We start from the raw sequence: 15,131 nt of genomic DNA, 5'->3' as shown, positions 1-15,131 counted from the left end.
TAATCCTTGAATGCTGGGCAGAGATATAGGACATAAACCTTTTGTTAGTCTAACCTGATGCAGCTACAAGTCCAAGAGGGCTAGTATGGCTACCATAACTCTCTGCTCATTCGGAGTTAAACAGGTGAATGAGGCTGGGAGGATGTGACTTAACTGGTGCTGCTTTAACCACCTTTAGGGTCCTGGGCTGCTGTTTTGTAAATGGCTCCTCTGAGAAGTCTTATCCTCTTATGGACACAGTGTTAAGTACCATGCAGCGTACGCCAGTGTGGCCACTCTGCCGATTACTGCCGGGAACGCCCCCTTGGTAGAAAATAGAAAAAAATATTTTCTACCGTGGGATTTGGTGTGCACCAAACTCACAATTACTGCCGGGTGCACGTGCTACCCTGGCGGTAGTGATGATTTGGTGCGCAATACCCTTGCTGTTGCCCTTCCATGTCTTCATAAAAGGGGCCTTTAATTGACTTGTCCAGGGTCACACAGAGCTGCAGAGGGAATTGAACCTGGTACCCCAGCAACTCAACCCACTGCCGACCATCAGGCAGCAGCAGGAATCAAACCCAGTTCCCCAGGTCTGCAACCCGTTACACTAACCATTAGGCCACTCCTCCACTCGTATATGTAAAGTACGTGCAGAAGGTGTGAGTCTGCCTATGCTCTGTTCATATGCCTCCCCTGAGTATATGCTGGCATGCACCATGCAGCCTGTCAGACATGACCTAATTTGATGAACCAAAAAGCTTGATAAAATGACCAGCTTAGTTTTTAGGTGTAAGAGTCATTTTGGTATTCTCATGGCTAATGTGGTGCCCAAGCTTTGTATGAAATAATCCGACTTGACTATCCGAGCTACTGTTAACTATTAATAGAAATAAAACAAAATAAAACATGGAAAAGAAAATAAGATGTTACCTTTTTTTATTGGACATAACTTAATACATTTCTTGATTAGTTTTCGAAGGTTGCCCTTCTTTGTCAGATCGAAAATAAGCAAATGTTGGTAGATGACAGTATATATAAGTGAAACATCAAAGCATTTCAGTTATAGTCTAACAGGATGGGGGTGGATCGGTGAGAGACGAGAGGGTGACAAAGCAGTACAATTTTATGGTTTGTAATGGGCTAGAAAACCCTGATCTTTAAGTCCTGTCTGGTGGGTGTCAACTATTGAAACAGCAAACTCCATAGTACAAGAATGTCCCATAAAATTATATTCCCATAAAAGGTTAGATAAGAGTGCAATAAAGCCATAAGTTAATTAAGCTTCATTGTCTCTGGCTGGCACAATGATGTGATTTAACCCTTGCACAAATATCATTATGGAGGGGGGGGGGTGGAGTGAGAGGTAAAGAGCGACTAATTGATTGTACCATTTATTACTAGGGATGTGCTTTTGTAGTTTTCACACTGTTTTGTGGTCTTTCTAAATAAAACAACCCAACAGCAAAGGTGACAAGAGTCCAAAAACTGTGGGCTAGCTCCATCCCCAGGGGACAAGTTCCCAATAGGGATTATGTGCATATATACAGTTCTCCTGTTCATGCCTGGCCCTTGGGCGGTGTTCTTCCCCTTGGCTACTTCTCATTTTCTGTACATACTCAAACTCTGTGGGTTCAGACCCTCTTCTGATGTCTGACCCCTCTCCGTATCCACCCTGGTCTCGGGACCAAGCTCTCCCTGGCTGGATCTGTCCTCTGCCCACCTATAGCACACACAGACTTTCAGGAGTCGCAACCTTCTTTTATAGCCAGTGATGACACTCCTCGTGCTCCTTTTCTTCTCCTGGTCTCTTGGCACGGGACCCTTGGGCAACCAAAGACCCTCTTCTGGGCATAATTCCAACCTTTTATCCCCTGTGTAACTCCTTTCCCCTTGTCATTCTATACTCCACTTGGGCTGGGCCTCCTCCCACCCAGGGACATGTACTGCTCCTGCCCTCTAGCAGGGACCTCCCTCCCCCCAGGGTTCTTGAAAAATCTTATCACTTTAGTAACTATACAAGCTTGGGTTTCCCTGTCATTGGGGCCTGGGGCAGTGGCGTAGCTACGTGGGGCTTGGGCCCCGTTGATTTGGCCCTGGACCCCGACCCCCCCCCCCCCCGACGCCAACCTGCCGTCGCCTACCTCTGCTGGCGGGGGACCCCAACCCCCCGCCAGCCGAGGTCCTCCTCGCAAAAGCCTTCCTTCTGTTTCTGACGTCCTGCATGTACAATGTGCAGGACGTCAGACTCGCAGAACGAAGCCTTGCAGATCAGCTGATCTGCAAGACTTCGTTCTGTGAGTCTGATGTCCTGCACGTACAACAACGGAAGGAAGCCTTTTGCGAGAAGGACCTTGGCTGGCGGGGGGTTGGGGTCCCCCGCCAGCAAAGGTAGGCGACGGCGGGTTGGTGGTGGGAGGGGGGGAGTTGAGCGGGTCATCGGGGGGGGGGGGGCAAAGTTGGTGGTGGCAGGGTCGACAATGACAGGTGGGTGGGCAGGTCGGTGGCAATGGTGGGGGAGGGGGTCGGTGGTGCCGGGGGGAGGGGAGGGGGGCAAAATGTGCCCCCTCACCTCGGGCTCTGGACCCCCCTCCCGCCGAAGTGTGGCTACGCCCCTGGCCTAGGGCAAATTAACTGTTAGCCTCCCCTCCCCCAATATATGTTAAAAACACAAAAATCAAGATAATCGTGTGCACACATCCTACAAAAAGGTAGGTCAAATGTGTTGATGGCTCTTAAGGTTCTGACAGCCACGCAAACTTGATTGTTTTGCTGCCCTAAGGAACTGCTGCCCTAGGCAACCGCTTATTACCTAATGATTGGGACGGCCCTGACAAGATCATTTCTAAGCCACGATCTGACCCACACTAACATTAAAGTCTTCAGAAATTTCCGTTTTTTTGTAGGGCTTTCATGTTTTGTCTGCTTTAGTAACGGATATGGCTTGAATGGCCCTGGGACATTCTTAATTCTATGCCCCCCCCCTTTTTTTTTTTTTAATCTAATTGAGGCACAGAAGAGCAGGACCAACAGGTTTAGAAATGAAAATTGTCTGTCATTTCTAGAATGTTGGTTATGCTGTATTGAAAAACAACTTCAAGGGATCAATCCAAGACAAGAGGTGAGATGCTCCAGAAAAACTTTATTAAGGACCTTAATAAAGTTTTTCTGGAGCATCTCACCTCTTGTCTTGGATTGATCCCTTGAAGTTGTTTTTCCAAAAAGGGGTCCTTAATAAAGTTTTTCTGGAGCATCTCACCTCTTGTCTTGGATTGATCCCTTGAAGTTGTTTTTCCACCTGTTTCTTTTCTGTGTTGGATTTTTGTGGAAATTTTTGGACCTCTTTTGCGGTGGTTATGCTGTATTAACAAGTGAGGTGAGTTAATGGGCAAGATCTCACCCACATCACATATGCTGGTTATGCCCTACCCTATAATAGTCAGGCCCTAGGAAGCTGAGAATAAGTAAATCTTGCCGCTTTAACTTGCTTTTAGAGTGGTGAGAGCATAAGGCAGCCTCAAGATGGCGCCCTCTCCGTTAGCTTGGACGTACCATAAAGTGCTCATCAAAACTTCTTACAATTGAAAGGTTCTGTTTGCTTTTTTAATTATCTCGATTGCCTTTTAAAAAAAAGGAACACACACTAACCATGATAATTGAAAAGAAAATACTGTACATAAGTGAGCCATAAAATAAGTTATTTTTCAGTTTGATGAGGCACAAGGGTGAGTGAAGGAGTAGCCTAGTGGTTAGAACAGCAAGCCGAGGCACCAGGGAAGCCAGGGTTCAAATTGTACTGCTACTCCCTGTGAAGGTGGGTAAGTCACTTCACCCTTCATTGTATCAGGTACAGTATATTTGTAAATAGGGTTACCGTATTTGCGCAGACAAAAAATAAAATCCCTCATAGTCACCTCGATCCCTCAAGAAAGCCAGATTCTATAAGCAGTGAAAATACTACTAAAAGTAACAAATGCATTTTCTTCTGTAGTCTAAACACAAAATTAAAAAAGATGCACGCTTCCAAAAAAAAGCAAACATCTATTAGCAGCATGTCTAGCCATGTGCTGCATTCCCCCCCCCCCCCCCCCCCGTTCCCTTCCCTTCCCTTCCCTCCCCTCCCATCCACAAGCAGCTGCTTCCTTCTCTCCCTTCCTTCCAAGGCCTACCTTGCAGCTCTGGTGGTCTAGTGGCCTCTTCAGGGCAGGAAAGAATCCCTCTCTTTCCTGCCTGCTGTTGCTGACCTCCCCCCTACCGCCGCTTCTTCAAAATGGCTGCCGAAACCTCAAGCGGTGGCCACACAATACTTCTGTGAAGTTTCGGCCGCCATTTTGAAGAAGCGGCGGTAGGGGGGAGGTCAGCATCAGCAAGCAAAAAAGAGGGGAGTTTTTTTTTTCCTTTCCCAAAGAGCCACTACACCACCAAGGTGCACTATGGTAGGCTGGGGTTGGGGGGGGGGGGGGGGGTTGGAGAAGGCAAGATATCCATCCTGCCAGCCCAGAAACCCGGACCAACGGGCTGGCTGGAAAACATCTGGACCCCCGAAAGTCCCCTGAAAAGGAGAGCATGTCCAGAGAAATCTGGACGTATGGTAAACCTAGTTGAAAATCCTCTGAGGACATCCGGATACCGTATGTAACTCCCCTTGAGTTACTACTGAAAAGATGGGAGTTTAAATCCCTCTAAAATCCATAGACTTGTATTACTTCTAAGGTTTCACATGGTTATTTTGCACTTTTGATTTTAGTTACCTTCAATTCACGATGACTTAATTGCTTTATGGCTTCTGCTAAACATTCATGTTAACAGGAGCACCTATGCTGAAAAGGAAAAGATTAATTTTATTTTAGTGTTGCGTGTTAGTATTTTTAAACTACAAGTACACAGTAATAAAATCCTATCGTTTTATGACCATACTTGTGCCTAACAAGGAAGTCGCTGGAGAAAAAGGACGCCCAGGGCAGGGGTTACTTTGCCATTTGGGCTCCTGCGCTCACAGACTGACAAAGGCAATATTGTGCCCATCTCTTGCAATTTCCTTGTTGCCTCTGCATCATACGTTATAACTTCTGTCTTTAGTGTCTTTAAGAGCCAGGTGGAGTGGGCTCTCTGTCTTCTGAGAGACGAGGCAGATTTCTTTCAAAATGGCCACATATTGTATGTTGAATAATTGATAGGGAGCAATCTGTGAAATAAAGTGGGAGGGGATTGTGGTGCCTTCCCCAACCTCACCCCCTCCTCCTGGAATTGAGTGCTGTTTTTATATATCTTATAATTTTAACTTATTTGCTATCCTGCCTTTCCTGTTATTACAGGTTTACAGTTCAAAAATTGGTATGGTAGCCGTGTTAGTCTACTCTTAGAGGTAATAAATAGAAATAAAACAAAGAAAAGAGAATAAGATACTTTTTTTAATGGAGTAACTGAATACATTTTTTTTTTTTTTACTTAACGTTAGAAAACAATACCTTCTTTCTTCAGATCAGAAATGAACAAAATGTTGGATGAGTGTAAACATTTTTCTCAGTTTTCATAGTACCAAAACATGTCATTTTTTAAGGATGGTTATTTAAACATCTACCTCACAATCGTAGACAGACAGGATTGTCCAAACTGTGGTGACCATTACACGTGATTAGAGTGTGGGGAGTGTGCGTGGGGGGAAGAGGACCACTAATCCACCAGGGGAGGATGTGGGAAGTGTGTGTGTGTGGGGAGGGGGGGACACCACTGGTCCACCAGGGGTGGGAATGGTTTTGTACTTAAGCTGGATTCTTTAAGAATCTGCCCAGGAGCATTGGCTCCAACATTAGCTGATGCCTCTAGGGAAAAGTGTCCATCTTCAGAGGTGTCCTGTAACCCTGTTCTCCAACCACAGGATAATGACAACCGCAAAGCAAGGTAATGTCATCTCCTATGTCTCAGTATGGACAATCACTCTCCAAAGCCCAGAAACATCTGGAAGTTTTCACTGGGCATGAGCAGTGGTTCCCACATCAATACAGCATCCTTACTCCCTTAGTCTTATTCATCCACTCAGCCAGAGGGGAGCGCGCCACTCACCATGTCAGTAAAGAAAATAGCAGTAGAGTTGATACCAGTATCCAAAAAGAGCCAATGGGCTTAATTCACATACTTTCTAATTGCCCCAAAAGGGGAAATCCCTGGTTAATTGCAAATATTTTTGTGATACTAGAATCCCTCTGCTTTCTATTGATTGAAAGAAAAAGGGCCTATAGCTTTCCCCATTTAAATAAAGTACATCTTTACACAGTGGACTCAATTCGGTAAATGGCGCCTAAAATTGGGTGCAAAACGTGCTAAGCACTAGTTTATAAACGACGCTCCAAGTTGGGCACTGTTTATAGTAGAAGAACACTTGGCGCTGAGATCCACGCCCAAATTTGGGTTTGAGGATTTGCACCTACTGAACCCTGGTATAAATCCCCACACCTAAATTAGATGTGGATCCCCATGAATTCTATAACACTGCATGCACAGACTAGATCTGCCCTTGACCCTTCCATGGCCACACCCATTTCTCAGAGTTGCGTGGAAAACTTTACGCGTGCATCCTTATAGAACAGCGATTATAAAGATGCACATGTAAATTCCAATTAGTTCTAAAACCCAATTATAGGCAATAAATTGGCTTATTAAGCAATTAAATTGGTGTTACACTTTTGGCATGTGTCCAAATTTGTGCATGGAATTTTGAGCTGTCTATGTAAGAATTAGGTGGCATATGTAAAGATCAGATGTGAAGCTAATGTGTTTTTTTTGTGTGTGTGTTTTTTGTGTGTGTGTTTTTTTTTTTTTTAATACAGCTCACAGGTATTCCAATGAATTGTTCTATCAAATTGCAATTGAACTTGTACATAAAGGGAATTAGTGGCATAGCGTAAGTATCGGATTGTTTAGCTTTCTTTATTTGAGTAGTTTCTTGTAATGTTGAAATGTTCCTAATCTACTGGAGAATGTGTACACAAATTTTAATTTGCCTAAATTAACGGCACAGGGAAAATTCTCACTTTCCTTTTTGACTCTTTATCCCCCAAGCTTTGGTTTTTGCTGCTTCTGGTGTGGAAGCACAAAGACTAGGGGATATTCAATGAAGTTACATGGAAATACTTTTAAATCAAATAGGAGAAAATATTTTTTTTCACTCGAAGAATAGTTAGCTCTACTACTACTTAACATTTATAAAGCGCTACCAGGGTTACGCAGCGCTGAATTTAAGCTCTGAAACTGTTTGCCGGAGGACGTGGTAACAGTGGTTAGCGTATCTGGGCTTAAGGTTTGAACAAGTTCCTGGAGGAAAAGTCCATAGTCTGCTATTGAGACGGGCATAGGAAGCCACTGCTTGCCCTGGAATTGATAGCATAGAATGTTGCTACTCCTTAGAGATTCCGGAATCTTGCTACTCTTTTTGGGGTTCTGGAATGTTGCAACCTTTTGGGTTTCTGCCAGGTACCTGTGACCTGGACTGGTCACTGCTGGAAGCAGGATACTGGGCTTGATGGACCATTGGTCATACCCAGTATGGCGGTTCTTATGTTCAGAACTACCTGCCATCTTTTTTTTTTTTTTTTTTCTTGGTTTCCACTAAAGTTTTATAGAACTTGGCTGATATTCAATTTGAGGAGAACCCCCCCCCCCCCCCACAACCTCTTTAGAAAAAAGTGATTCCTGTGATTCTCCTCTATTCATTACAGTAATAGTTGTCTTCTAGGGATGCATATTTAGTTCATTTGGGAGCCTTATTGATTTTGCAATTTTTTTTTGCTACACATCAACGTGCAAATTAACATGCATACACTCAATTTCCATGCATTAAAAACTTATGTGCTTTGAGGGGACCTTTTTATTAAAGGGTATTATGCTCTTAGCCTGTTATTGCAAAACATGTTAAAGCATTTAGCAGTATTTTGCCTGTTTTCATGTGCTAAGTGCAAAAAAAATTTTTTTTTAAGAGGGGGCATTTCTGTGTTCAGCTAGTGCATTATAATTAGTGCATGCTAAACAGAAATGCAGAGTGAGTGTGGGAGCACCTTAGTGCCTCCTAAGTGCTTATTGTGTTAATGTTTTGTAGGTCTCGCACACTGACAAGAGCGCGCAGCCTGAAAAAAAAAGCCCTCTGGGTGTAGTGTTCAGGAAAAAGTCCTGCGTTAGAACACGTTAAAACCAAATTTCAGCACAGTAAAATGGCCCCTAAATTTGGCAGCCCCCCAAAAAAGAAAATGCAACAAACTTCTAGACATATCGTACTGCCTTCCCACTCCTGTCAGCCTTATATTTTGTTTCAAATAAGATAAGAACTTTGGCATTGGAATGTATTAAATTAAAAAAAATTATATACAGTGGGGGCAGCTCTGTAGGCAAAATCCATGTTACTTGCAGAGCTTTCCCATCCTTTTTGGGCATAAGTACATGCATTTTGAATTAGTTGCATGTCATGGGAAAGTGGCAGTGTACACAATTCTTGGATTTGCAAAGCTGTGTGTTCTTGCCTGCGGAAAGTACCCACAGAGAAAACGAGTACAAATCCTCTGCAGGTAACTTTTTTTTTTTTTTTTTTTTTTTATCCTGCTGCAGTAATTAAAATAAAATTATATGGGGGCTATTTTGCTTTTATTGGAGTAAACCATTCAGGTAAAAACTACATTTGGAGTTTGTACCAATGAAAGCAGTTTGATTATTCACTCTGGCACAATTTTGCTCCCCATGGCACCTTTTAGGAAGACAAAACCTTCCACACAAAATCTATTTCTAATGACATTTAACTCAATTGTATTTATCAGTTGTCGGTAGGGAATAGGAAGCTGCTCAACAAAGCCAGAAAAAATCCCTATATCGGTAATCTTCAAAAATGAGACAATCCCAATACTACAGTTAACAGGTTTTGGAAAAGGATTTTTCAGAAACTTTTGTTGCTAAACTGGAACACTCATAACTAGCATGGGATTTAGGGACCCTTTTTTCTAAGCTGTGGCAAAAGGGGGCTGGCACTGGCATTGACACATTTTTGATGTGTGCTGAGGCCTCCTTTTACTGTAGCGGGTAAAAGGCTGTTTTTAAGTGAAGCACTTGCCGCATGGCCATTTTGAGGGGGGGGAGCACTTACCGCCAATAAGGGGTCCCTCACTAACTCAGCAGTAACTGGGCAGCGCACGCCACAACCCGATTTACCACTGGGTAAACACTATAAAAATAGTTTTGTAGTACCAGAAATGGCATTCGCTGGGGGTGGGAACTACAGCCGGGCTGCTATGGTAGCCCGGCGGTATTTCCAGTTTAGCAAGCAGTAATCCCGCGTTGGGCTTACCACCCCTTAGTAAAAGACCCCCAAGTATAGTCAACATTGGGGTACTGGCAGGGTCTGCAGAAATATCTTCTCTTATATGTGTAAGCTCTTTACAGAAGTTATCTCCCTAAATCTCAAATTCGCCTCAAGATATGTTTGCAAATTTGGGCACAGGCATCTTAATTGAGTAATGAGCCAATTAGCAATTGGCTTAAGCAATTGGTGTTGATTGAAATCAATTAAGATGTACTCGCATAAATTTAAACATGTGAGCCACACCTAAAATTTAAGTGCGTCCAGAAAAGGGGGCGTGGATGGGCATTTTGGGGTGGAGAGTGGGTATGGATTCCAGTTACGTGCTCAATTACAAGGGGTCTCTGCTCATAAATTTAAGCACTGGCATTTGTACCACATTTTTGTTGATGCAAATGGATGCGCCCAAATTTACGTGAGACTTCAGCGATTCCCGCGCTTAAGCGCTATGCTATAAACCGTACCTAACTTCAGACATAGCTTATAGAATACTGCTTAAGCGAGTTGTCTTTGGCGCCAATTTTTTTTTTAAGGTGCCATTTATTGAATCTAGCCCTATATGTGCAACTATGAGCCACTTAGCTCTGTTTTTATACCATGACAAAATATCTGGATAAAAATATCCATATAACAGAGGCCAGGATACCCAGCTGTATCCTTTTAGTGGCAGCAAAATTTTAGAACAAAGGACTTGTCCAGTTACTTTTCAGTTAAGTCCTTTTGAATATCACTTTGGATTCCACCCACAAAATCATTTCAGAATAGTTGTTGACTCTTTCAAATAGCACAGAGACTAGGGGACATTCCATGAAGTTGCATGGTGATGCTTTTAAAATAAGAGAAAATATTTCTTTACTCAGCGAATAGTTTAAGCCAGTGGCGTAGCCACAGGTGGGCCTGGGTGGGCCGGGGCCCATCCAATTAGGGATCAGGCCCACCCAACAGTAGCACACGTATTAGCGGTAGCAGGTGGGGATCCCAAGCTCCGCCAGCTGAAGACTTCCCCCTGATGGTAAAGAAAACGCTATTCTTCACGATACCAGCACCTGCGCATGCTCAGTTTTCAGCGCATGCCTGCTGCAGACTGCTAAGGTGGAAAGAAGTGTTTTCCCCGCCAGCTGAGATTTTTTTTTTTTTTTGTGGTGGGTGAAGGGGAGAATACTTGGTGCCCACCCAAATTCTGTTGTCTGACTACACCCCTGGTTTAAGCTCTGGAACTCGTTGCTGGGAGATGTAGTAACAGCAATTAATGCATCTGCATTTTTTAAAAAAAAATGCTCCCAGAAGAAAAGTCCATAATCCTACTATGAAGATACATTGGGAAAGCCGCTACTTATCCTTGGGATCAATAGCAGGGAATCATGCTACTGTTTGGGGTTCTGCCAGGTACTCGGAAGCAGGGTACCAGGCTAGATGGACATTGATCAGAATCACTTTGACTATTATAATACAGTCTTCAAAGTGAGACCAAATAAGACTAAGATGGGTTATTTTACCGTTAACCCTAGTTATTAGTTACTAGGTCTCATTGCATAAAAGGATCCTGTGCTAAAGTAGCACAAGTTAGTGGTAAAATAACCCATCTTAACAGTAAGTCCATGTTAACTATGCCCCTAAGCTGTCTTCCTAAAGTTGGTGTTGTACTCTATTGCCTTCTAGAAATTTGGGGTGCATGTTATACAGGGTAAAACTTGGGTCTGTTTTATAAAATATCTTGGTTCCCCCCCCCCCCCCCCCTCTTTCTGCCTTCCTCTAGACAAACGGGAAGAATAAGTCCAGTTGTGTTTCCTCTCTTGTGGTTTGTGGAGGTAAGTTGAATGTAGGAGAGGCCACAGATGTTTGGAACAGGCAGCTGAATGCTGTATCTGCTGCTTAGGGATTTGGTGCACAATAACAGTTCTGGACATGGCCTCGCTAGTGAATTGGTGCCACTTATTTATAGGCCACTGTGGAGGTAATTCTGTAAAGTAGGTACTAACATTTGTGTACTGATCATGTGCATAATTAGCCGTGTTCATAGCTATGTTCATAGCCAGGTATCCAGCATTTAGCTGGCATATGTGCGCAGTGCTGTACACATTATATGTAGGTACTTTCTTTGTCCCTAGAGGGCTGACAATCTACGTTTTTTTTTGTATCTGGGGCAATGGAGGGTTAAGGAGCCCTTTTACTAAGGCGTGTAGGTGCCTACTCGCATCCAACATGTATCAAATTGGCGCTACCGCATGTTCCAGGTGGTAATTCCATTTTTGACATGCGCCTAAAACACACGGTTCTACTGAGGGGCACTTACCCGGTGGTAATCGGCAGTTGGCACGCGCGCTAGACACTTACCGCCTGGTTAGCGTGTGAGACCTTACCGCTAAGTCAGTGGGTAGCGTTAAGGTCTCAGGCCGAAAATGGACACACGCTGGTTTTCATTTTGGTGCGTGTCTATTTTGTGGTACAATAAAAATCAAATTTTTCCAGGCACGCTGAGGAAATGGACCAGTGTGAATCCAAAATACGCACCTACACCAGTGCAGGCCACTTTTGAGCGTTCTTTAGTAAAAGGGCCCCTCAGTGACTTGCCCAAGGTCACAAGAAGCTGAAGTGGGAATTGAACCCAGGTTGCCAGGATCAAAGCCCGCCGCACTAACCATTAGACCACTCCGCTTCAAATGTATGCGCTATGTGCTGTTTTGTAATTATACCTATATCTTTGATAGCGCATAGTTTTGCAGGTGGGCATACATATGGGTGGGGTCTTACAGAGCATGGGCAAGGTGCACTTTCTATTCATCTAGTTGGGTTACATGTTCTTTACATATTTTTCCCCTGTTATAATTTTTGGAGTTCCATTTCAATGTGCCAGTGAATGCTCGTGTGTTGCCAATGTCCTTATACGTATTTTATAATAGGCTCCATGTTCGGAAGAGGCGTCTGTGAAATACTGGGAAATGCGAACATCTCGGCCATTTCCCATGTTCTGCCCTTTTATGCATAATGGACTTCACAGTTGTTTAATTCACTGGTAAATACAGTAGAACTTCATTATAAGGGACGCTTGGACATAGGAATTGACTTTTCAGAATTATTGGGGGTGGTAAACCCAGTGGAAATAACCCTTCCTTGGACACATAGAATGAATTTTCTCAATATTGGGGGCGCTCAAGCACCCACAGAGTCGGCTCCTATGCGCTTGGATATAGTGGACTAAATTTTTAGTCCCGGCTGAGAGAATAGGACATCCCATGTATTTCAGTTCAGAGGCCATGTTACACACTCCCAAGGCTTCATCGAACCATGCATATAAGAGACTGAAACGGTGGTTGCGCTATGAGTGAACTGACTGACTTAAACATCTCTGTCGGACTATTTTAACTGAAATGTGTTAAACTTCTTTGCATTTACTATACATATACCAGTGGCGTAGCCACAGGTGGGCCTGGGTGGGCAAGGGCCCACCCCCTTTGGACTCAGGCCCACCCAAAATTGTGAGACTCTTGCTGTGGCTGGTGGGGATCCCCAAACCTTGCCAGCTGAAGATTTTCTCTTCTTGGGCACCAGCGCTCTTCCAAATGTCAGCCAGCGGCATTTGCCTGGAGACCGGCCCTTCTGCACATGCTCCTTTTTCGCACATGCATAACCACTGAGCATGCACAACAACCTGGTAGCAGAATCAGTTTGAGGCAAGTGCTGCCGGCTGCCATTTGGAAGAGTGCTGGCTGCTCGAGGAGGAGGAGGAAATCTTCAGGAAGCAGGGTTTGGGGATCCCCCGCCTGCTCAAGTATTTAATATTTGGGGTCTGTGGGCAGGGAAGGATGGAGAGAGGAGCAAACCAGAGGAGGATTGGGGGGGGATGTGAATTCCATGCCCACCCACCTTGGGCTCAGGCCCACCCAGATTTGACCATCTGGCTACGCCCCTGACATATACTGTACATTTTGTTAACAATAAACCAAGGATGAAATAGTAGGCTGTGAGCTGTGATTGAGTGAACAAGTTCATTAATGTACAGTTTTGGATATAAGGGACCTCTGATATAAAAGACTGTTTTCAGTCCCCAGAAGTCCCTTATTATGAAGCTTTACTGTAGATGCTCATTGAAATATCAGCCTTGCATCGAGTGGTCACTTTTGGAGTATAATGCATGTGGCTGTCTTTCTGTACAGACTGGATACATTACTGATCCTCTCTTAACCACCTACTATAACCTAGTGATACTGGTTCCAGCCTTACTTGAATACCTTCAGTACATCTTCATTGGCTTAGGGGGCCTTTTTATCGTGATAGCTGTCATTATTGAAGTCAACAAGGTAAGACCACACACATACATTAGTTGCATAGTACACTAACCTGTGTGTGTGGGATTTTTTTTTCTGCTTCATAATTGATTGCATAACTTGTGATGGACTTCTGTAGATCATGGCTATAAACTGTTTACAAATCAATGTTTACAAATCAACATGCTTTCTTTTTTTTTTTTAATTTCTGACATCAGAATAATCACTCCCTTTTGCTCTTGCCTTGATGTATGTTGGCATACCAATTTTAGAAAAGTCAAGTCTGGTGGAAGGAAAGGAGGTAAATTGGTCAGAGGCAGGAGGAAGAAGATACAGGTTGACAAGTACTGGAACATGTCCTCAAGGCTGATCTTTTTATCCATTTTTTTTTTATTTCTTTTGAACTTTGCCTTTGAAAAATACAAAATCAACTATGAAAAATTGAACATAAAATACTGACATTCCAGAAATGAAACTTAGTGAGCCACAAATGCAGCATTCTTAGACTGGGGTACTGATAATGTGGCATGGCACTTTGCCTTTCACTTCTGTTCATTTTTCTCTACATCCTATTCCTTGCTTGGGGATGGGACAGTATGTACACCGACAGAAGAGTCCTTGCTTGTTCGGATCAGAAACTTTCACTATACCCTACTAGCCTGTCGTACTTCACCTTTTCAGTACCAGCAGGCCCGGCTGTGCTTCTCTTCCAACAGATGATATGTTCTGTTGTTTTCTTTTCCCCCCAGTACCCCCCCCCCCCCCCCCCCCATACAAAGCTAAAACATTTTCCATCTATTACATTATCTAGAATAGCCCTGATAAGGGGGCTTTTTTGAGGCTGGAAGGTTACTTTTTTTTTTTTTTTAAAGTACCACTTTGGTTTGGACTTATATTAATTAGAAAGTGTGATGCAAAACCTTCCATTGCTCGATCCTCTAGTGTGGGTGAACCACACTAACTCTATTTAACCATACTATCACCTTGTATTTGTTAACGCCGGAGTCTGTAATCAGTTCTCCGGAACCATGTAAGCCACATTGAACCTACAAATAGGTGGGAAAATGTGGGCTACAAATGTAACAAATATTTCACAAACATTATTTTTTATATATGTTGTCACGAAACGCCTAGCCACCCGCACATGCAGCTCTACATTAGCACCCTCCTCCCACTGACTGGGTCACAGCTGCCTCGAGCGAGTCTTCCGCTCTCAAACTATACCCAGTAACTTCTAGGTTACTGGGGACCACACTCCCAGTGGTCTCACAGTTCTTAGAAAGCACTCAGACCCAACACACAAACAACCACCAGGATTCTTAGTCCAGACAAGCAGAGGCAATAAAGTAATAACGTTTATTGTCATGCAAAATAAATTAGAACAATGAACAGAAAAGGTGCAAACTGTAACAGATAACTGAAATATGGATCAATTATAACACTAACTAAACATTAGTTTACTATCTAAACAGTACCTGGGGAGATCAAGGCATAGTGCTGCTCACAAGTTATCAAATATAACTTTTCACAGGTCCTTGGTTAAGAGA

General features: G+C 43.5%; 1 protein-coding gene across 2 annotated transcripts in view; it reads left to right on the top strand.

Moving 5' to 3' along the window:
- SCARB1 (scavenger receptor class B member 1) overlaps positions 1–15,131 on the top strand; it is a 251,962-nt gene that overhangs the window by 195,502 nt on the left and 41,329 nt on the right. For both annotated transcript variants that reach the window (XM_030218831.1, XM_030218830.1), the window contains exons 9-11: positions 6,810–6,883; positions 11,076–11,127; positions 13,474–13,617. In XM_030218831.1, coding sequence (XP_030074691.1) covers positions 6,810–6,883; positions 11,076–11,127; positions 13,474–13,617 — 270 coding nt within the window. The remainder of the gene's footprint in view (positions 1–6,809; positions 6,884–11,075; positions 11,128–13,473; positions 13,618–15,131) is intronic.

This window comes from Microcaecilia unicolor, chromosome 11, assembly GCF_901765095.1.
Source record: "Microcaecilia unicolor chromosome 11, aMicUni1.1, whole genome shotgun sequence".
Classification (NCBI taxonomy): domain Eukaryota; kingdom Metazoa; phylum Chordata; class Amphibia; order Gymnophiona; family Siphonopidae; genus Microcaecilia; species Microcaecilia unicolor.
This window is presented reverse-complemented; position numbering and strand designations above follow the sequence as displayed.